General features: G+C 48.2%; 1 protein-coding gene and 1 long non-coding RNA gene across 9 annotated transcripts in view; both read left to right on the top strand.

Annotated features, from left to right (window-relative positions):
- The window catches only part of LOC310842216, a 554,664-nt gene that overhangs the window by 238,716 nt on the left and 292,813 nt on the right, over positions 1-23,135 (top strand). The window lies entirely within an intron of this gene.
- Positions 1-23,135, top strand: part of HMBOX1 (homeobox containing 1) — a 132,908-nt gene that overhangs the window by 68,979 nt on the left and 40,794 nt on the right. For all 8 annotated transcript variants that reach the window (XM_083733612.1, XM_083733607.1, XM_083733609.1 and 5 more), the window contains exons 3-4: positions 13,052-13,537; positions 15,492-15,577. In XM_083733612.1, coding sequence (XP_083589738.1) covers positions 13,052-13,537; positions 15,492-15,577 — 572 coding nt within the window. The remainder of the gene's footprint in view (positions 1-13,051; positions 13,538-15,491; positions 15,578-23,135) is intronic.

Here is a 23,135-nt window from a genome sequence, read left to right as displayed (position 1 = left end):
AGTGGATTATTTCCTTCAAGGGAGCACAGGACCCAAAATATTGGCCTTGTCAGTCTGTGAGCATTCTGTTGTCAAATGCTTCCTTCTGGACTTTTAAAACAAGTGACTTAGGTGGCATATTTTCCCTTTGCTCCCCGCCCCCCTAATTGTATATTTGAGTTGTCAGGGCTGCAAACTTATTTAAAATGTTTTTGATTGATTTAATCACATGAGTCTTAAGTCTGTTTAATTGATCTTGCAATTGAATTTGCATATGGATAAAAACAATATTTATGAAGCCGGAATGCATTTTCTTACACGAAGCTTTTATGTTTTGTAGAAGCATCATCTCAGAGGCATCGCCTCCCATATGCGAGAGGAGGGATAATGTACCTTTGGAGATGGTGTTTGGTTCCTGTTTTTGGGACAAGAATATTGCTGCTTGGGGCAACTTATTAGTTGATTAATATTTTTTAAAAAAAACCAAGCAACTCGTGGTGTTACTGATTTAAACATAACAGCTGCATTGCTAAAGCGTAACTCTTTAAGCTTCAATGTGGTTTGGCGAGATTTCTGGATTGGTGATCCACACTTTGGATCAGCCAGAGATCAGAAGATTCAGGACACATAAAGGAAGTACCGTATTTTTCGCTCCATAAGACACACCTGACCATAAGACGCACCTAGTTTTTAGAGGAGGAAACCAAGAAAAAAAATATTCTGAACGGAACAGTGGATGTATGATTTTTGTGGTTCATGCTGTGGTCACAGACATGATATGCGATTTGACGGTGAGTTTGGGGTAGCCCAGTGCAAAAATCCTGAGGATCCATGTGGATCTGTGCTCTGTAACCACGTTTTTGCGCCATTGCGGCCCCACGAAAGAATGGATGCGTGGTTTTTTTGGTGCAGGCTGTAGCCATGGACATGCTACGTGATCTGATGGAGAATTCAGGGTGACCCAATGCAAAAGTCCTGAGGATCCATGGGCTTTTACCTGTCCCCTCCCAGGCAGCCTCCTTTATCCCTAGAGTCCCTTATCTTCCTCCCAATCGCTTGCTGATCAGCTGCTCAGCGGCTTTGTTTCAACACCCACTTCCCTCTTTCTAAAAAAAAATAAAAATCTGCTTTTTGCCCTTGGGCAATTCGGCTCCAGAGACCACGCATTCGCTCCATAAGACGCACAGACATTTCCCCTTACTTTTTAGGAGGAAAAAGAAGTGTTTTGTGGGGACAAATCGCTAAAGTCACAAAAGTGATTGTGCTGATTTTGGTAGTGGGCTGCATGTGCATGAAGTCTGCTGGAGGGGCAACCCACCCCCCAACCTATACATAAATTCCTGCAACACTGGTTTCCCACACACAACTGGCTGCCCTCTGTGAGAACAGGATGCTGAACTATATGGGCCACGGGCCTGATCCAGCCTCCTCTTTTGCGCTTACCCGAGTCTGGTGGAAAACCAAAGCAATTCTACACCAGCCTTCTCCAACCCAGCACCCTCTAGATCAGGGGTCAGCAAACGTTTTTAGCAGGGATCCGGTCCACTGTCCCTCAGACCTTGAGGGGAGCCGGACTATATTTTTTGGGAGGGGGAATGAATGGATTCCTATGCTCCACAAATACAGTGGTACCCCTGGTCGCGAACGGGATCCGTTCCGGAGGCCCACTCACAACATGAATAGAACACAACCTGCAGCAGCGCATCTGCGCATGTGTCGGTTGCGATTCGCCGCTTCTGCACATGTGTGTGACGTCATTTTGCGCCTCTGCGCATGCGCAAGCGGCAAAACCCAGAAGTAACCCTTTCCGGTTCTTCCAGGTCGCCGCGGGACGCAACCTGAAAAAACGTATCATGAAGCAAATGTAACATGAGGTATGAGTGTAACCAAGGGATGAATTTTAAATAAAAGCACACATTCTACTCATGTAAAAACATGCTGATTCCCAGACCATCCACGGGCCAGATTTAGAAGGCGATTGGGCCTGGCCTTAGTTGCATACCCATGCTCTAGATATTTTGGGTTGCAGTTCCCAACAGCTTCATCCAGTGCTAACCACGTTGTGAAAGGCTGTACTATATTGTGATTTGTTGCACACGCAGAAAGCCAAAGCGGGCATCTTTGAACCCCAGTTTCTCTGTTGTAGATCTTGGAACCTCCATTGTGTAGGTTCTAGGCTATGTATGGTTAGCCCAACCCGTAGTTTGCTGTGATGCCCAGGTTCAGCCTCCGCCAGAGTAATAGCTTTGCTCAAAGCCTCTGCTTGAAGGAGGTAGCTTTGAAGGACTTGAGGACACTCGGAAGAACGATGTGTTGCTATTCCGTTCTTGGCCTGAGTTGTATAAGTCGTGCGGCGTCGAGCATTTGATTATGCTGGATTTATTTTCAGACGTCTGGGGCTGTTCTTATTAACTGTCATCGCTTTGATCGAAAGCGTGTGGCGGATTTCTGCATCTGTAGCGTCTGGCTTGCATGCCTAAACAGAAGCCCTGGGTTTGCAGGTTGTGGCAAGGTGCAAAGAGGTCCTTGTGCTGCCTGCTTTTTACAATTTTACCTTGCATTTCGGGGAAATCGGGATCAGGGCGAGTGGACAGATGCTAAAGTGAAATTTTATTTAATCGTTTTATTCAGCTAAATTTATATCCCACTTGATTTCAAGAATACAGTGGTACCTCGGCTTACATACGCTTCAGGTTACAGACGCTTCAGGTTACAGATTCCGCTAACCCAGAAATATTACCTCGGGTTAAGAACTTTGCTTCAGGATGAGAACAGAAATCGTGCTCCGGTGGGGCGGAAGCAGCAGGAGGCCCCATTAGCTAAAGTGGTGCTTCAGGTTAAGAACAGTTTCAGGTTAAGAACGGACCTCCGGAAGGAATTAAGTACTTAACCCGAGGTTCCACTGTACCTCTAAGCTACTGGTTCCCAAACTTGCTCAGGCTACTACATCTTGGTTCCATAAACTCATCCCCCGTGCCCCCTACCCTATAAAAGGCATCATTCAGAATAGCGGTTTGCATGACTCACTAAGGAAGATAACAGCAATTCAAAACAGCAACAATGAATTGCACATTTATTCACAATCCAATTAAAAGTGTTTAATTCAATTAATTCAACAAAATTGATGAACTTGATCCAGTGATACCAGCTTTTCAAAGTCCGCTAGTCATTTACATATCCAACACTCCCACTTCCACTGCCTCCCCCCTTGCCTCTTTGTGCAACCCTGGGTATTCCCACTTCCCCATAGGGGGCAGTGCCCCCCAACTTGGGGCACCATTGCTCTCTAAGCAATTTACAAAAATGTAAAAGAAAACATTAACATTCTCCTTTTGATTTTTTAATATATATGAAAAAAAACCACACAGATAAAAAAAAAGCGTCTAAAAACATTCAAAAGAGGTTTAGAACCTACGCCAAAGGATAAAGGTAAAGGGACCCCTGACCGTTAGGTCCAGTCGTGACCAACTCTGGGCTTGCAGTGCTCATCTCGCATTATTGGCCAAGGGAGCCGGCGTACAGCTTCTGGGTCATGTGGCCAGCATGACTAAGCCGCTTCTGGCGAACCAGAGCAGCGCACAGAAACGCCGTTTACCTTCCCGCTGGAGTGGTACCTATTTATCTACTTGCACTTTGACGTGCTTTCGAACTGCTAGGTTGGCAGGAGCAGGAACCGAGCAACGGGAGCTCACCCCGTCCTTGTACCAAGATGATGGAGATGTCAGCACAATCCTGGCACTCAGGCATCTTCACTTGGTCACAAGTGGTTGGAAGCCAGGTGCAAAATGCGCCTGGCTCCTGGCTAATTTCAAACGCTGCTGCTTGCCTTCCCCAGTATCCTGCCTCCCATAGGGAGCAGCCCGGTGCTTCTGGAAAGCCAGCAAGCAGGATACGAAAGCAAGGACCTTTTTGCACCGTTGCTGCCCAACAACTGGTATTCAGCAGCAAACTGCCTCTGGACATAGGGGCTCCACATTTGGGGCAAGGAAGAAGAGAAAGCATTGCCTGGTTCCAGGCGACTTTATTTATATTATTTTTTTATAGTGGTCCCTTGGTTCTCAAACTTAATCCGTTCCGAAAGTCCGTTCCAAAACCAAAGCGTTCCAAAACCAAGACACACTTTCCCATAGAAAGTAATGCAAAACGGATTAATCCGTCCAAGACATTTAAAAACAACCCCTAAAAAAAGCAATTTAACATGAATTTTACTAACGATACCATTGATCCATAAAATGAAAGCAATAAACAATGTGCTGCAGACACACAATCAATCAATCAATCAATCAATCAGTAGCTGAACAGGATTACACACAGTCGCAAAAACGAAAAAGAGCCGCCAAAACAAAAACGCAAAATAAATAGCAAAGATAGAGAGATCTCAGTGTAACACTCAAAACGGAAGTGTGGCACTCAGATTGGAAGTGTAACACTCAAAATGGAGCACGTTTGGCTTCTGTTAAAAGTTCGCAAGCCGGAACACTTACTTCTGGGTTTGCAGTGTTTGGGTTTCATGTTGTTTGAGTACCAAAGTGTTTGAGAACCAAGGTACCACTGTATTTGTTTCACAACATTTATATACCACTTGGTCGCGGGAGACCTCAAAGTGGTTTACAAAACAATTTTTTTTGCTTGAGAACCTATTGAGCAGATTGAATCCAGACCATCCCTTGGAGACAGTTAAAGGGCACAATTGGGGGTCATTTATTGGCTTGCCGTGTGGGGCTGTGAGCCGACGCACCGTGTCTTTAAATGCTCCGTATCTTCATTAAGTAATTAAAAAAATATTTAAAATGCATGGCATCATTAACTATTATTATTAAAGTAAAATGCTTTTGGTTTTTATTACCGTTAAAACTGGCTTCCAGTAACAATAATAACATTTCATGACATTATTATTTATTAAAGTCCTATATTATTTATTAAATTTGCACATCGGTAGCAATTTAAAGCAGCCCGTCGGGTCCAAAGATTCCCAGAGCAGCATACGTAGGAGCAATAAAACAAGGCAGCACAGGGAAAAAGACATGGCACGAAAGGAAAAAAACATGACGAGGGAAGAGGAAAACAAGCAGACACAGACAAAGTTGTTATAACGGCCAGCTTGAATGTGACTGGTTTTGGAAAAGGAGGTATCTTAGTACAACTACTGCTAAATGACATTTTAAGAGATGAGAGAATTCAGATCGCCATTGATCTCTCAGCCAAGCCTAATAATAATAATAATAATAATAATAATAATAATAATAATAATAATAGAGTAGGCCTGGTTTTCCATCTCTATCTCTCTCTCTCTCCCCTGCAGTCTGATGAAATGGAAATATAATATAATATAATTCCAGAAAGTCACCCTGTCCCTGGGTTTTTGCAAGCCTTCTCCCTCCCCCTCAGCCAGTCTGTACCTTCTTATAATACCGTTTCAGAGTGATTTTTTTATTTATTTTAAGCACGAGGTTGATGAATGATGCCCATTTCTGTTGCAAATATTTCTGCATCCAGAGGCAGCCTCATTTGACAATCTCCTGCTCTCTGAAAGAGAGATGACTCTTTGCAGAGCGCAAACGCCCTTCCTTTATTTATCTGCTCTTATTATATTTTATTTTAGTTCGAAAAGAAAGTCTTGCTCTTTCCTCTCCCACTTTCCCCCAACAGTTGGTCAAGCCCAGGGAAGGAGAATAAAATTATTTAAAAGTAACCAGCACTGGCCCACTTCAAAAGAAACAAATTGAAAGCAATGCAATTAAAGGTGTTGCGGGAAATTATAAGGTCTTGCAAACATTATGTAGCGATAAACCGCTAATGGGAAAGTGTGTCCCTTAATTAACAAGGAACATCACATTATTCTTAAATGTCTAGCTGCAGAGCTACTTAGTAAATTAGCCGGCTGGAGCTCGAGGGCACGTTTACACGAGGGATTTACACCAGGGTCTTGCAGCAAACTGGGGCCTGCCCCTTTGGGGCTATGTTGTTGTTGTTGTTTAGTCATTTAGTGGTGTCCGACTCTTCGTGACCCCCTGGACCAGAGCATGCCAGGCACTCCTGTCTTCCACTGCCTCCCGTACTTTGGTCAAACTCATGCTGGTAGCTTCGAGAACACTATCCAACCATCTCGTCCTCTGTTGTCCCCTTCTCCTTGTGCCCTCCATCTTTCCCAACATCAGGGTCTTTTCCAGGGAGTCTTCTCTTCTCATGAGGTGGCCAAAGTATTGGAGCCTCAGCTTCAGGATCTGTCCTTCCAGTGAGCACTCAGGGCTGATTTCCTTCAGAATGGAGAGGTTTGATCTTCCTGCAGTCCATGGGACTCTCAAGAGTCTCCTCCAGCACCAGAATTCAAAAGCATCCATTCTTCGGCGATCAGCCTTCTTTATGGTCCAGCTCTCACTTCCATACATCACTACTGGGAAAACCATAGCTTTTACTATATGGACCTTTGTTGGCAAGGTGATGTCTCTACTTTTTAAGATGCTGAAACTTTTTTTTTTAAAGCATTTTTTAAAGCAAGGCGTCTTGAAAATATGATTTTTTAAATAATGATCTTTATTGGTTTTTCAGTTACATACTCCACATACAAATATTGTTTTACATTTTACATTTATACTTGCTCCTAAGAGCTGACTTCCTTCCTTCCTTCCTAAAAATTTAGATACGATTTTAAAAAGCCAGAAGAAGGAAGGAATGAAAATACGATTTTGGGTGGGAGGAATTCAAATCAGCTATTCCTTTCTTGTGATGGGACTGCATATAGCTTGGCAAGTCCACGTTCGATGAAGAAGCATGCAAGCCACTTTCAGAAAACCAAACTATTTTGATTTTGTCTTCTGGAAATGTCAGGAGATGCTAAACGATAGAGATGATAGATAGATGATAGATAGATAGATAGATAGATAGATAGATAGATAGATAGATAGATAGAGATAGATAGATAATATTAATATTAATATACAATATTACCACAGGTTTATTTCTATGAAATTTTGCACACATTTTGCTTACCAGGCAAAAATAAATTATATGAATTCAACCAATATATTTTATCTAATCTCACAACACAAAAATGCAAGGAAAAAAACAAAACAAACACACAAAGAAGCCTTTCTTTTGAATTACCAAGTAATGTTTTGACTTTTAAGCACCCCTCATTTGGGGGGGATTTGAAAGCTGAAAAATTCAGCACGCTGGAAGTTAGATGCAGGATGAGTTCCTCACATGAGCGAGAGTGAGGGGTGTTGCAGCAAACTTATTTCTTCCCGAGGGCCGCCTTACCTCCTGGGGAGCCTTCCTGGGGCCGCATGGCAGTGGTGGGCGTGGCCAGAGGCAGAAGTGGGTGGGGCAGCGAATGTGAAATATCCCTTTGTACAGAGGGCTATTTTCCATGCATGCCCCTTGTCCCATCCTGCACCCAGACCAGCAAGAGGCGTTATCAGAATCCAAAGACCCATTTCAGCCAGGCAAGAGGCAGATGTGGCCTGGAGAGAGTTTTGAGGGCCACAGAGAGAGACCCGGGGGCCACATTTAAGAGAGAAGGTAAAATTATAATATGTTAAGATAAATTATTAGGATAAAAACAAAGTTGGAAGGATTTGCTGGAATATTTAATTAAATTAGAATACAAAAATGGGAGGCGTGAGGAAGTCAAGGAAATAGGTGAATGTAAGTAAGTGAGTTAAAGGTGTGACTTGTTTTTTATTTCTTTTTTCTTTTTCCTGTTTTTTGATGATATGTATTGGGTTTTTTTTTCTTTTTCTTCCTTGATTCTTTTCTTTTCTTTTTTTGTAACCTTTAAAATCTTAATAAAAATTTATTTTTTTTAAAAAAAAATGAGAGACCCGGGGGTCACATTGAACCGTCTGCATCTGCGGTTCCGCACCCGACTTCAATCACAGGCATTTTTTGGGAAGCAATTAAGGTTTCCCTCAACGAGACTCTTAGTAGCACTTGTGGAGAGACAGGTGTGTGTTACAGCAGAAATTTGGTGAATGGTGAAATTTACGGCTGAGCGTTGCCGTTCTAAAGACTTGGATGGACATGCCAGAAAAGCCAGTTTTTTTACTGGTAATTCGGCGGGAGGAATTCCCTGTTGCAATAAAGGAGGGTGTTCCCACCGCAAGTGTTTCAGATTTCCAGGCGGAAGGACCTCTCTCTCCTCCCCCTCTGGGGTTCCACTGCCCCCCAAGCCGATTTCGGGGCTGCAGGAGGGAAAGCCCTGTTGCTCAAGCAGAAGAGCTTGCACAAGGCTTCGTCTGATGAAACTTTTTATTTTAGTGTGCAATTGTTGTTGTTGTTTAGTCATTTAGTCGTGTCCGACTCTTCGTGACCCCCTGGACCAGAGCACGCCAGGCACTCCTGTCTTCCACTGCCTCCCGCAGTTTGGTCAAACTCATGTTGGTCGCTTCGAGAACACTGTCCAGCCATCTCGTCCTCTGTTGTCCCCTTCTCCTTGTGCCCTCCATCTTTCCCAACATCAGGGTCTTTTCCAGGGAGTCTTCTCTTCTCATGAGGTGACCAAATATTGGAGCCTCAGCTTTAGGATCTGTCCTTCCAGTGAGCACTCAGGGCTGATTTCCTTCAGAATGGAGAGGTTTGATCTTCTTGCAGTCCATGGGACTCTCAAGAGTCTCCTCCAGCACCAGAATTCAAAAGCATCCATTCTTCGGCGATCAGCCTTCTTTATGGTCCAGCTCTCCCTTCCATACATCACTACTGGGAAAACCATAGCTTTAACTAGACGGACCTTTGTTGGCAAGGTGATGTCTCTAGTGTGCAATTACCCCAAGTTAATTCTACCTTTTCTCGATGAGTCTAGCAAGTGCATTTAGGATTCCAAGAGAATTAAGGATTCCAATAGATTTTCGGATTCCAACCAAAATCTGTTCGAGCATCATCTTCAGTTCTGTCGTTTCCCATGCAAAAATCAGAAACAAATCTCTTGACCCAAGCATTTTTTTATCCGGATGCGTACACCCAATTTTTCCTGGAAAAGCAGTATATTGTTCCGTCGTTCATTCATTTAACTCGAGCCGTATTGGTCCAAGCGCCGTGCCCAGAATTCCTCTCATCTCTCAGAACTTATTTCAGTTTCCAGCTCCTTGTGACCATCAACTTTGTGCCGTCATCTTCACATCTTTTGTATCTTTAATCTTAACCACGCTTTTCAAAAAATCCTCGTAATGGTAATCATTGGTCCTGTAGTGACGATTAAGCTTTAATTTCCTCGATAATTGCAAGCATGCTGTGTGGCTGCCTCATCTATCTATCTATCTATCTATCTATCTATCTATCTAATCATAGAATTGTAGAGTTGAAAGGGACCTATGAGGGTCATCTAGTCCAACCCCCTGCAGTGTCCAATGTGGGGTTCAAATCCACAACCCTGAGATCAAGCGTCTCATGCTCATCCCTGGGGCTCTATCTATCTTTATATCATCTCCAGGATTTATCTGAATTTGTCACATGCCCCTTTTGCAATTACTGAACAGTTAAATAGCCCTGGGAGCAAATCGCATTGTGCGCAATGGAACTTCCCACTCAGTAGACATGCCTAGGTTAGAAGCATAGCATGCTGCCTTGTGCAGAGACGGTACATTTATCTCAGTATTGTCTGCACTGACTGGCAACAGCCAAGGTTTCAGGTCACCCTCACCTGGAAATGCCAGGGAACGAACCTGGGAACTTCTGCATGCAAGGCAGGTGTTCTACAACTGATCTAAGGACCCTTCCCCAATTGGGGGTGGATTTAGGACTGGGACTTGGGTGGTGCTGTGGGTTAAACCACAGAGCCTAGGACTTGCCGATCAGAAGGTCCGCGGTTCGAATCCCCGCGACGGGGTGAGCTCCTGTTGCTTGGCCCCTGCTCCTGCCAACCTAGCAGTTCAAAAGCACGTCAAAGTGCAAGTAGATAAATAGGTACCACTCCGGCGGGAAGTAAACAGCGTTTCCGTGTGCTGCTCTGGTTCGCCAGAAGGGGCTTATTCCTGCTGGCCACATGACCCGGAAGCTGTACGCCGGCTCCCTCAGCCAATAAAGTGAGATGAGCACCGCAACCCCAGAGTCGGTCACGACTGGATCTAATGGTCAGGGGTCCCTTTACCTTTACCTTTCAGGACTGGGTGAGCAGAGCACATGTGCTGGATTTGGAAAGGAGGTAGAAGGGCTCCAGGACGCTGTGAGAACCCTCACGCCTCCTTCCCAGGGTGCCATAGCGTCTCAGTCTGCCACTGCCCCAATGAGGGGGGGAGGAGAAGGCTATATCAATATATTTATTTTTATCTATTCATTGCATTTCCATCCCACCTTTGGAGCTCAAGGTGGCCCACATGGTTCTCCCCATCCTCATTTAATCCCCGCACAACAACCCTGCAAGGTTGTTTAGGCTGAGAGGCAGCAACGGGTCCAAGGTCACCCAGTGAGCTTCATGACCGAACGAGGGATTCGAGCTCTGCTCTCCCAGCTCCCGGTCCAGCACTCTTAACTATGCCAGAAAGACAACTAAGACAAAGTTTAAAAATCCACATCAAGTAGCGACGGCTTGGGGAAATGGGTTTGCCTTAAAAGTTACTTTGGAAGAGTTGGGTGGGAAGGAATCGCGTCAGCGTCAAGAGGCAGTGAGTTCCAAAGGTGCGTCGCCAGCAACAGAGGTGGGCAGAAGTCCCTGGGCATGCCAGAAACAGCTCTTTGGATCCCAGCCGTAATTCGGAGCTCTGATCAAAGAGCCTTCCTGGCAGCGTGGTCACTTTAATGAGGTCTCTGGCTGGTGATGGAACTGGACTTTTGCCACCAAGACAGCCCCCGTCCGGCCCACCAGATCATGCCAGCTTCCCTCCCGGTGTCCTTTAAAAGTATAGGTTCAGTGTCTTGGCCGGAGTCCAGAGAGGAGTCTGCAAGCATGCCAGGACTTCTCAAGCCACTTGTTTCTGAAAGCTGGAAAACTTTCCAGAGTGGCATTGGACCATCACAGTCTTTAATCAGGGTTCCTTGTGCATCGCAGTGGACGGTGCGTTGGCAGAACGGTGGCTGTGCAAAGGTTGGGAGATGAACAGCTGGCGCATGTGTACGTAAGACTCAAACTCTGGACGTCCAGCGGGCCTGAATGGTGAAAACTTCAGGACAGATAGAAGGAAGTCCTTTTTCATGTGTACATTGTTAAACTGTGGAACTCTCTCCTACAGGAGATATTGATGGGTGTCAGGGACTGGTTGGATGCAGAGGAAAGGTGGGGAGGAACCAGCTGGGGAACCCTAAGGGATGAAGGCTCAGAGCCCAGGGATGTCAGGAGCTCGTCCTACACTTGAGTAGGACCCTGGCAGAGACACATGCCCGACTGGCATGTTCTCTCCCTCCTGGTCGATCGTTCGGGAGCTTCAAAAGCTTTCTTCAGCCCGAACATCACAGCGACCAATGCCAACAGACATCGGCACACTTAGGGATCAGCAGAGTCTTCGCAGCTTGTGTAACAGACCTCAGCATTTTGGCTAATCTACTTTATTTACATATAAACATACACGGAGCACTGCAACATGGCTTCCTCTCTCTAGCACCAGACAGCAAAGAGAAATAACAAAAGACAATAGTCCCACTTCACAGAACATAGGAACACAAACATCATGTCTCCGTCACTTCCCACTCTGTGGAGTCAAAACATACACCGTCATGTGATAGACAACAATCCCATGACTGCAATCAAGGAGGAGGAATTCTAAGAAGGGAGTGGTGGTGGGATGATGATGATGAGCGGTCCAAGGGAAAAGAGGGAGCAGGCTGAGAAGGGGTGTCGGAAGCTGGGAAGATAACAGGCCTTAGGGAGGAGGGAGAGTCTGTGGCAGAGAGAAGTCTAGAAGATGAAGCAGAGGCAGAAGATGAAGCAGGGGAGGAGGGAGGCCGAGAGGCCGAGATGAGTCGGGCTGGTGTAGAGTCACGGGGGTCTCCCCCTCCTGCTGCGACAAGCTCCCCTCGCCACCTGGTCTCCCAGAACCAGAAGAGGCATGAAAAGGGTGGAGGAGAGGTTGGCCGCCTGCAGGAGCAGTTTCTGATTGCTTGGGGGGGGAGCCCCAGAGAGGAGGAGACATAGGCGGCTGTGGGGAGGTGGGAATTTCTGAGCACAATTCAAAGTGTTGGTGCTGACCTTGAAAGCCCTAAATGGCCTTGGCCCAGTATACCTGAAGGAGCGTCTCCACACCAATTGTTCAGGCCGGACACTGAGGTCCAGCGCCGAGGGCCTTCTGGCAGTTCCCTCGCTGCGAGAAGCCAAGTTACAGGGAACCAGGCAGAGGGCCTTCTCTGTAGTGGCATTTGCCCTGTGGAATGCCCTCCCACCAGATGTCAAAGAGAAAAATAACTTCCAAACTTTTAGAAGATATCTGAAGGCAGCCCTGTTTAGGGCCGAGATGAGTCGGGCTGGTGAAGAGTCACGGGGGTCTTCCCCTCCTGCTGCGACAAGCTCCCCTCGCCACCTGGTCTCCCAGAACCAGAAGAGGCATGAAAAGGGTGGAGGAAAGGTTGGCCGCCTGCTGGAGCTGTCTGTGATTGCTTGGGGGGGTGACCCCAGAGAGGACGGCTGTGGAGAGGTGGGATCTTTAGTCCCAACCACTTCTTAATTGGGGTGAGCCCAGACCCGTTCCTGCACACATTAGGCCTTGCCCTTCCGTTTAGATCCCATTTTTGCTAATAGTGAGTCAGCTCCAACTCCTTCAGTGTGATCTACCGCTGACTCGCTCCTGCAAATGGGCCCCCTTTGGCCTGATCCTGGCCTCTTTCTTGCGTCCCTGCGCCTTCTTCCCTCCTCCAGTGTGGTGTAGTGGTTAAGAGCGGTAGTCTCGTAATCTGGTGAACCGGGTTCGCTTCCCCGCTCCTCCACATGCAGCTGCTGGGTGACGTTGGGCCAGTCACACTTCTTTGAAGTTTCTCAGCCCCACTCACCTCACAGAGTGTTTGTTGTGGGGGAGGAAGGGAAAGGAGAATGTTAGCCGCTTTGAGTCTCCTTCCAGTAGTGATAAAGCGGGATATCAAATCCAAACTCTCTCTCTCTCTCTCTCTCTCTCTCTCTCTCTCTTCCTCACCTTCTTCCTCTGTGCCTCCGCAGCCTGCTGGAAACCATGTTTCACTACACCGACGAGCCCCGGTTCACCATAGAGCAGATCGACCTGCTTCAGCGCTTGCGGCGCACCGGGATGACGCGGCACGAGATCCTGCACGCCCTGGAGACCTTTGACCGCCTTGACCAGGAGCACAGCGACAAGTTCGGCCGGCGCTCGGCCTATGGGGCCGGCGGCGGCTCCTGCAGCAACAGCACCAACAACGTGGCCGCCTCGTCCTCCACCGCCACAGCCTCCACGCAGACGCAGCACTCGGGAATGTCCCCCTCGCCCAGCAACAGCTACGACACCTCCCCGCAGCCCTGCACCACCAACCAGAATGGCCGGGAGAGCAGCGAGCGGCTGTCCGCCTTCAACGGGAAGATGTCGCCCACGCGGTACCCTCTGGCCAGCAGCATGGCGCAGAGGTCGTACAGCTTCGAGGCCTCTGAAGAAGACCTGGATGTGGACGACAAGGTGGAGGAGCTGATGAGGTGAGCTCTTGGGGCTCGCCGTGGGGCGCGCTCCTGTTGGTGGGCTCGCCGTTACCGCCGCATCCCTTAATTCTGGCTTCCCTTTCCTCAACCGGGGCGCGCAAGGCGGTTTGCCGAAAATCAGAGGAAGCGCGGAATTTCTCTGTGGGACCCCCAGATGCCATCTAGACCAACCCCTGCAATTCAGGGATCTCAAGTGTAGCATCCATGATGAGGGGGCATCCGACCTCTCCTTGAAAGCTTTCAAGGAAGGTCTCCCGTCTCCCGTGGGAGACCGCTCCACGGTCAAGGAGCTCTTACCGACAGAAAGTTTTTCCTAACGTATGTAGATTGGAAATCAAGGTACAATTAGAATAGAGGGGGATATCTCTCTCTCTGTGTTTTATTATTTATGTTGTATTTTTCCTCTCTTTTCTTTCTTCCTTTGCCTTCCTCCCTTTCCTTTTGTTGTTTCTCTTTCTTTCTTTCTAATTTCATTTATTCTAGATAGAATTTTATTTATACAGTGGTACCTCGGGTTACATACGCTTCAGGTTACATATGCTTCAGGTTACAGATTCTGCTAATCCAGAAATAGTACCTCGGGTTAAGATCTTTGCTTCAGGATGAGAACAGAAATAGCGCAGCAGCTGTGCGGCGGCAGTGGGAGGCCCTATTAGCTAAAGTGGTGCTTCAGGTTAAGAACAGTCTCAGGTTAAGAACGGACCTCCAGAACGAATTAAGTACTTAACTTGAGGTACCACTGTATTGTGAAAACTTTAATGAAAATTTCCTGGAGAAAGTTCATGCTGCTGTTTAGTGGCTGCTCCCAGAGAGAGAGAGGGATGGATAGATGATAGATAGATGATAGATAGATAGATAGATAGATAGATAGATAGAAAGATAGATAGAAAGATAGATAGATAGATAGATAGATAGATAGATAGATAGATAGATATCATGTTGTGGATGCTTTAGTCGAGTTCCCTGCATTGCATGGGGGTGGACTAGATGACCCTGAGTGTCCCTTCCAGCCCTGCAATCCTATGAATCAGTGTTTTAATACTGTTAGTATATAATTGTTGTTTTTTTCAAATTATCGTCATCATCCCCTGACCCTAAATTTTCAGATTTTCTTATTTTACCTGCAAACTGCCTTGAGTCACCGTCTGGGAGAAAGGTAGTTATAAATTATAATTATAATTATAATAACAGTCAGAATTTCATGCGGCCCAAGCAGGCCTTAGATCGGGGGTGGGGAACCCAAGGGCCGTTTTCCTGGCAGGCCAGTCTTCTGAGGGCCACAAGACAGTGGTGGGCGGGGCCAGAGGGAAAAGTGGACGGCGCAAGGAGCATAAATTTGTCATGAAGACACGTTCCAGCCGGGCAAAAGCATTTGGGGTGGGGGGGTCGTGGGCAGAGCCCTGAGGCCAGACAGCGAGGCCCGGAGGGGCCTAATTTGTCTACACAGGCTGGCAGCAGCCCTCTCGGGATTTCAGACTGGTCTCTTTGCCAGCCCACCCCAAAGATGCATTTGAACCCAAGGCCTGCGATATGCAAAACATGTTCTCTGTCCCCGAGTTACGGCTAAGTAATGCGCTAAGCTACACCCCCATGGGCAACACCCTAGTTTGATGCCAGCGTCGTCACCGTTGGGAGAGATTTATTCATCCCTCCGTAATGAAACTTTGCGAATCCCATCTGGCCTGCATGAATTTACACGGACTGCGAGTCATCCGTTCTGCTCCTCGTGCGCTTTGATCAGCCGGCGACACGGATTCAAAGCAACGTCCGACGGCGAGGGCCATCCGTCAGGCCCTTTGCTCCCTCTGCCGCCCCCCCTCCACAAATTAAACGCGTCTTCAACTCTGGCCCTCTTTCTTGCCCCCTCTCTCTTTTTAATCATCTTCTTCTTCCTCTCCCCTCCCATCCACCCTCCAACCCCCCCCCAAAAAAACTCCCCCTGTTTCGTTAGGAGGGACAGCAGCGTGATAAAAGAGGAAATCAAGGCCTTCCTGGCCAACCGGAGGATTTCGCAAGCCGTCGTAGCGCAGGTAACAGGTAAGAGCCCGGAAACGCCTCGCCTGGACCCCCTCTCTGTAGCTCAGCACCGCCGTCTCGCCGCGTCTTCTCCTGCCGGCGCAGATGTTGGGATATCGCTTGGCTTTCTGCATTGCAGTGCAAATCTGTCAGCTTAGTCATGATAATGTATGCCTTTGATTTAAGACCCATTGTGGAACTTCCCTGGTGAATCAGTCTCTCTCTCTCTCTCTCTCTCTCTCTCTCTCTCTCTCTCTCTGCACCTCCCTTGTCCTGCCTGATCTGCTCTCCCCCTGTTCCTTACGCGGCTTACGTCAGCAGGATATCTCCCTGCTTTTCTTAGGAATGCTGTAACGAGCGTCAAGCGCCTAGCGCCGAAATGGCTTTGTTTTTAAATGTGAACGTCATCCACAGCCCTTCCCTTGGGAGCGGGAAGGTGAGGTTCCGGTCCTTTTAGGATTCGGAATAGGCCATCCGGGACGTGGGTGGTGCTGTGGGTTAAACCACAGAGCCTAGGACTTGCCGATCAGAAGGTCGGCGGTTCGAATCCCCATTTCTCGGTCCCTGCTCCTGCCAACTTAGCAGTTCGAAAGCACGTCAAAGTGCAAGTAGATAAATAGGTACCGCTCCGGCGGGAAGGTAAACGGCGTTTCTGTGCGCTGCTCTGGTTCTCCAGAAGCGGCTTAGTCATGCTGGCCACATGACCCGGAAGCTGTACGCCGGCTCCCTCGGCCAGTAAAGCGAGCTGAGTGCCGCAACCCCAGAGTCGGTCACGACTGGACCTAATGGTCAGGGGTCCCTTTACCTTTACCTAATAGGCCATCCAGGCCTCGTGGGGCACTTGCCTGCAAAGGCTTTTGTTTAATTGCACCCAAGTTGTTTCATTAAACCCATAACCCAACCTGCCTACTTAAGCCAAGCGTGGGTAAACACTAAGGCTGCCTCCTCCCAACCTTTTGTCTTGCTTTCTGCAGTTCTCAACCTGCAGGTCCCCAGATGTTGTTGGACTACAACTCCCATCACTCCTAGCTAGCAAGGCCAGAGCTCAGGGGTGATGGGAGTTGTAGTCCAGCAACATCTGGGGACCTGCAGGTAGAGAACCGCTGTGCTAGATGCTAAAGAGAGTGAATGGCTCAGTCAGGAGAGCATAAGGCCCTTAGAATCGTAGAGCCAGAAGGGACCTCCAGGGGTCATCTAGTCCCACCCCCTGCAATGCAGGAATCTCAGCTAAAGCGTCCTTGACAGATGGCCATCCAACCTCTGCTTAGAAAACCTCCGAGGAAGGAGAGCCCACAATCTCCTAAGGGAGACCGTTCCCTGTCAAAACAGCTCTTACTGTCAGAAAGTTTTTCCTGGTATTGAGTTGGAATCCCCTTTCTCGTAACCTGAAGCCATGGGTTCGAGTTCTGTCTTCCGTAGCAGGGGAAAAAACAAGCTTGCTCCATCTTTCATGTGACAGCCCTTGAGATACTTGAAGATGGTTCTCACTTCTCCTCTCAGTCTCCTCTTTTGCAGGCTCAACGTACCCAGCTCCTTCAACCGTTCCTCATAAGGTTTGGTTTCCAGACTCCTTGATCATCTTGGTCATCCTCCTCTGCCCACCTTCCAGCTTGTCAACACCCTTCTTAAACAGTGGCACCCAGAACTGGACACCATATTCCAGGTGTGGCCTGACCAACGCAGAATAGTGGTACAGTGGTACCTCGGGTTACATACGCTTCAGGTTAAAGACGCTTCAGGTTACAGACTCCGCTAACCCAGAAATAGTACCTCGGGTTAAGAACTTTGCTTCAGGATGAGAACAGAAACAGAGGCCCCATTAGCTAAAGTGGTGCTTCAGGTTAAGAACAGTTTCAGGTTAAGAACGGACCTCCGGAACGAATTAAGTACTTACCACTGTACTATGACTTCCCTTGATCTGAACACTCGACTTCTGCTGATGCATCCGGGAATAGATTCCTTGGTTCCTTCAGCATCCTGCCTCATCGCTGTCTTCTGGCCTCCCTCCTGCGTGTGATTCTGGACCGCTCACTAAACTCTGTTGCCCCTTCACCTTCCGACACCTCCTCCTCCTGGTCTTCTCCCTCTGCCCAACCATCATCATCCCCTGGCTCTGAGTCTTCTTCTCTTGGGGGTTCCCTTCTCAGCACCTAGCCAGCCCATGACATTCTACCTGTTTACTCTTGAGCTTAAGCACCACTGAGTACAGCAGGGCTTGCTCCCAGTTAACTGGGAGCATAAGCCGCAGGGAAATTCCCCCAGCTGGCCTTGGCTTTTAGGGGGGAAATTTGTTCAGGGAAGTTTTTAACGTTTAATGCTGTACTGTGGTACCTCTGGATGCGAACTGGATCCGTTCCGGAGACCCATTCGCATACAGAAGCGAACGCAACCCACGTCTGCGCATGACGTCATTTGCCACTTCTGCGCATGCGCGTGACGTCATTTTAACCTTCTGCGCATGCGCGAGCGGCGAAACCTGGAAGTAACGTGCTCCGTTACTTCCGGGTCGCCGCAGCACGCAACCCGAAAATACTTATCCCGAAGCTGCTTCAACCCGAGGTAGGACTGTATTGTGTTTTTAATATTTGATTGGGAGCCGCCCAGAGTGGCTGGGGAAACACCGCCAAGTGGGTTGGGTGTAAATAATAAATTGTTGCTGTTGTTATTATGATTATTGGCTAATACGGGAGGCCTGTTGCACCTGGGAGCCGACTGCAATGACGACAGCCTAGAAGGGCAAGTTATAAATCTAAATAACATATAGATACAAAGACTAAATTAAATAGATGGATCATATCTCATGCGTCGTGTGGTGGCAGAGCCTGGAGCGCTCGCTGCAGAAGTGTGTTGCGTGCCTACGTAAGGACAATAGCTTTGCTTCAGATCTTGACAGCCAGGCCTTTCCGGCTTAAGCGAAGGGCTTTGTGAGCCCCGTCCCCTTAATTTGTCACTTCAGCGCAGGCCGATTCCGCGCATAATTCCCCTCTCTTCTTCTTCTGAATAAGCAGCAGCGAGCTTCTGACCCAGGCAGGCATTTGACAAAGCAGCAGGCAGCGTGCTCTGGAAATGTGAGGTTTAAATCAGCAGCGCAGAACCTTTATCGTACATTTGCTCGTATGAAAGCTTCCAGGGCCCAGGGGCCAGAGGACGGTGTGATCAGATGGGAAATGGAGTGGAGTAAAAGATGAAACCCTCTATTAAAGTGGACGCTCGGGTTGCGAACGTGATCTGTGCAGGATTCACGTTTGCAACCCGCACCTGCGCGTCTGTGCACATGCGGGTTGTGATCCGGCACTTCTGCACATGCGCAAAGCACGGTTTAGCGCTTCTGCGCATGCGCAGCCACCAAAACCTGGTACTTCCAGGTTTTGGCGGTCTGTAACCCCAAAAAAAACGCAATCTGTAACCCGAGGTATGACTGTATTAGTCATCATCGTAGTAGTAGTATCTTGCCCTGCATCCATAGATCTTAGGGTGATTCGCAGCCTAAAAATCCTACTACTGGTAAGTAGAAATAATAACAATAATATCTATACCCCGCCCACCTGGCTGGGTTGCCCCAGCCACTCTGGGCGGCTTTCATCAAACATAAAAACAAAATAAAACGTCAAACATTAAAAACCTCCTGACACAGGGCTGCCTTCAGATGTTTTCTAAAGGTTGTGTATTCCTTCCCTCCTTGACACCTGATGGGAGGGAGTTTTACAAAAAAACACACAATCCACAATAAAAACAAGCAGAGAAACAAATCAATATCCCACCCCCTTTCTCCCCTCATCGCCTCCCGCAGCACATTTAAAAGGGTATCGGATGTAATTAGCCAAAGGCCTGGATTAAGAGGACTGTTTTTGCCTGTCGCCTAAAGGTGTAGAATGAAGGAGCCAGGCAGGCTTCCATGGGGAGAGCATCCCACCAATGGGAAAAGGCCTGTTCTCATGTTGCGACTCTCATGAAGGATGCACATGAAGATATACTGTGTCCAGTTCTGGGCATCCCAATTTAAGAAGGATATTGAAAGCTGGAACCTGTGCAGAGGAGGGCAACCAAGGTGATCAATGGTCTGGAAACGAAGCCTTATGAGGAGCGGTCAAAGGAGCTGGGTAGGTTTAGCCTGGAAAAGAGGAGACGGAGAGGAGATATGAGAGCCATTCTCAAGTATCTCATGGAAGAGGGAGCAAGCTTGTTTTCTCCTGCTCCGGAGGGTGGGATTCGAACCCATGGCTTCAAGTAACAAGAACACCAGGAAAAACTTTCAGGCTGTAAGAGCTGTTTGAGAGTGGAACCCAAGTTTCTTGGGAGGTTGTGGACTCTTCTTCATCAGATGTTTTTAAGAAGTTGGATGGCAAATTTGTTTAATGCTTTAGTTAAGATTCCTGCATTGCAGGGGTTTGGACTAGATGACCGCTGGTGTCCCTTCCAACTCTACAATTCTATGATTCTTTGCACTGCAGGCTATCTTGCAATCACGCTAAAGTCACCCACCCCATCCTCTTTCCCTCCCTACCTCCCTCCGAGCAAGAAGTATTTCTGTATTTCAGGGGCACATTCTAGCTAAGCGGGGCTTGTAAGACAGAGCTGTTCCGCCTGGCCTTTGGCTTGGAATCAACTTGATCCCTCTTTCCTTTTTCCTTTCTCCTCCTGTGATGGAACTCCTACTTGGGGCTTCCCTGGCTTTTTTTCTGGCCCACGTAGGACCAGTCTGGATAGTTGGCCTTGGTGAAGAATTGACGTTTTCATCCCCCAAAACGGTTTTGAGTTTCTGCTGAAATGAGGCTGCATTTTAATGTTGTATTTTAATCTTGTTTTTTTAAGTTGTATTTCAATCAATTGTTTTATATCTGGTGTTAGCCGCCCTGAGCCCGGTCTTGGCTGGGGAGGGCGGGGTATAAATAAAAATTATTATTATTATTACTATTATTATTGTTAGTCACAGGACTTGGGTAGGGGTGGTGGTTGGGATACACAGATCAGGGCTGGTGAGGAGGAATCTGGTCTGAGTAGAGGGCTGGAGAGAAAAGTCTGGGAGACTGCTTGAGATTTTTTGTTTGGCTTTCTCAGGCATGCCACCCCGAGGTCCTTAGAGGAAAAGGGCAAGCTATAAATGCAGTAAAACAATAAAGTAATGCTATGCAGCAAAATACAGGGACGCGGGTGGCGCTGTGGGTAAAAGCCTCAGCGCCTAGGGCTTGCCGATCGAAAGGTCGGTGGTTCGAATCTCCGCGGTGGGGTGCGCTCCCGTTGCTCGGTCCCAGCGCCTGCCAACCTAGCAGTTCGAAAGCACCCCCGGGTGCAAGTAAATAAATAGGGACCGCTTACTGGCGGGAAGGTAAACGGCGTTTCCGTGTGCTGCGCTGGCTCACCAGATGCAGCTTTGTCACGCTGGCCATGTGACCCGGAAGTGTCTCCGGACAGCGCTGGCGCCTGGCCTCTTAAGTGAGATGGGCGCACAACCCCAGAGTCTGTCAAGACTGGCCCGTACGGGCAGGGGTACCTTTACCTTTACCTTTATGCAGCAAAATAAAGCAGAAAAGCTGAAAAAGGGGGGGGGGGACCCAAAGCTTGCTGCTGCAGTTAGTTGTTGTTGTTGTTGTTGTTGTTGTTGTTGTTATTATTATTATTGCCCCGCCTTTACCGGTTCAAAACTGGGCTCAGGGTGGCTAACAACAAATTTAAAACACTTCATTATAAAAGCAGCATAAAATACAGTATAAAAACATGAATAACAATAAAATTGAAAAATCAATTAGATAATCCCCAGGACTAGCTGGCTGAATTGGTCATACTTGGGCCAGCGAGGAGGCCAGGGGAGAATTAGCTGTGGGGTCTTGGAGCGGAATGGGGAAGTCTTTTATTTATAGAAGCTGCCTTTCAAGGGTTGTGTAGTAAGACAAACAAGACGCTGATGGGCAGCGCAGCTTATTAATAATACGCAGATAAGGCGAATGACAGGGTGAACCGGAGCTAATAATAGCCTGTGCTGGAAGACCCAGTGGAAAGGGGCTCTTCCTTTCATGCTTGCGCCCTCTAGAGATGAGATTGGGGAAAAGCACGCAGTGGGAACTAATTTGGCATGTGGGGGAACTGTGATGTGGGAAGGGGGTCTCCCAGGTTCATCAGCCCCAGTCGTGTTCCCCAGGCAATAAGGGTGTTTCAGTGGAAACAAGTCTGCTGGCAACCAAATAAAAATGCGAAAAGAATACGTTTCAAACGTCGTGTTTAAAATAAAGCTCTCCCCCAAAGCTGTGAATTTTGAAGTAGACACAGAGTCCTTTAATGTGTCAAAAGCCCTTCCCTTGATCACAGTGGCCTGGTTTTCATAAAATTGTAGAGTTGGAAGGGACCTAGATCTTGTTTTTTTGGACTACAACTCCCATCATCTCTAGCTGGTGGGACCAGTGGTCAGGGATGATGGGAATTGTAGTCTGAAAACAGCGGGGGGCACAAGTTTGGGAAACCCCGATCTAGCCTAACCATCCGCAGCGAAGGATCCACAGCTAAAATTCAGGAATCGGTTCACACTCAACCAAACAGTGGCACAAATGCATGGGGCTTGTGGGGAGGAGGTGATTGTGGCCACTTTCCCTCCTCCTCCGCATTCTGCTGCTGTGCTAAAAGAAACCATGGTTTGGCTTAGCACACTCTCTGAACGTGAGGTCGTGTTTTCGCTCTCTTGGTGCCATAGTTAGGCCGTTCGTCAAAGGAGCATGAAACCACTAAACCCAGTGCAGTGGCAACCAAGGAAGAGCAAAGAAGCCACAATGTCCTCTCCCAGAGCCTGTGCTCATGTGCAGTAAACCGTGGTTTGGCTTAGCACAGGGGTCTGCAACCTACAGGCCTTGGGCCAGTAGCAGCCTACGGGGCTCATCTAACTGGGCCAAGGTGACCCTTGCTGCCCCCTGCTGCCCGCTCTTACTGACGTCTCGGTTGATGGTGCCTGTGCGCATGCGCACGGGCGCTTCTCTGACCTGGATGTGCGCTGGAAATAGCATGTGTGCACGCGTGTGGGACGGAGAAGCGCCCGTGCGCATGCGCACATGCTATTTCTGGGGCACATTTGGGTCGGAGGAGAGCCGGAAATAGTGTGTGTGCACACGCATGCGTGCTCCTCCAACCCAGAAGAGTGTGCGTGTGAACACACTGCGGCCCATCCTCCAACAGAAGGAGTGTGGACTAGCCCGTTATCCGGTAAGCTTGCCAATCCCTGGCTTCGCACCACATGTGAGCCAGCGCACTGAGTCATCTATCCAGGCACTACGAGTCCAGATCCTAAAAATAACACACAGGGGAGTGTTTAATGAATGATACGCTTCCCGTTTTAAAGATGCGGAGAGAAGTAGCTTTCCTGCCTACCACTGAAGTTACGGATAATCTCTGCCCCTCCCAGGAATGCCAGCTTAGCCCGCGACCATGGGTGCCCAGGGCTGCATGGGTGCCCATGCAGCTTTCATGGCCTTGGCACCGAAATTTGTGGGTGCCCGGCCCCTTCATGGGGCATGGGACGCAGGTACCGCTGTGGGTTAAACCACAGAGCCTAGGACTTGCCAATCAGAAGGTTGGCGGTTCGAATCCCTGCGACGGA

The sequence above is a fragment of the Podarcis gaigeae genome (assembly GCF_964106915.1).
Source record: "Podarcis gaigeae genome assembly, chromosome: 3".
Taxonomy (NCBI): domain Eukaryota; kingdom Metazoa; phylum Chordata; class Lepidosauria; order Squamata; family Lacertidae; genus Podarcis; species Podarcis gaigeae.
The sequence above is the reverse complement of the archived record's forward strand: the minus strand, read 5'-3'. Positions and strand labels throughout refer to the sequence as shown.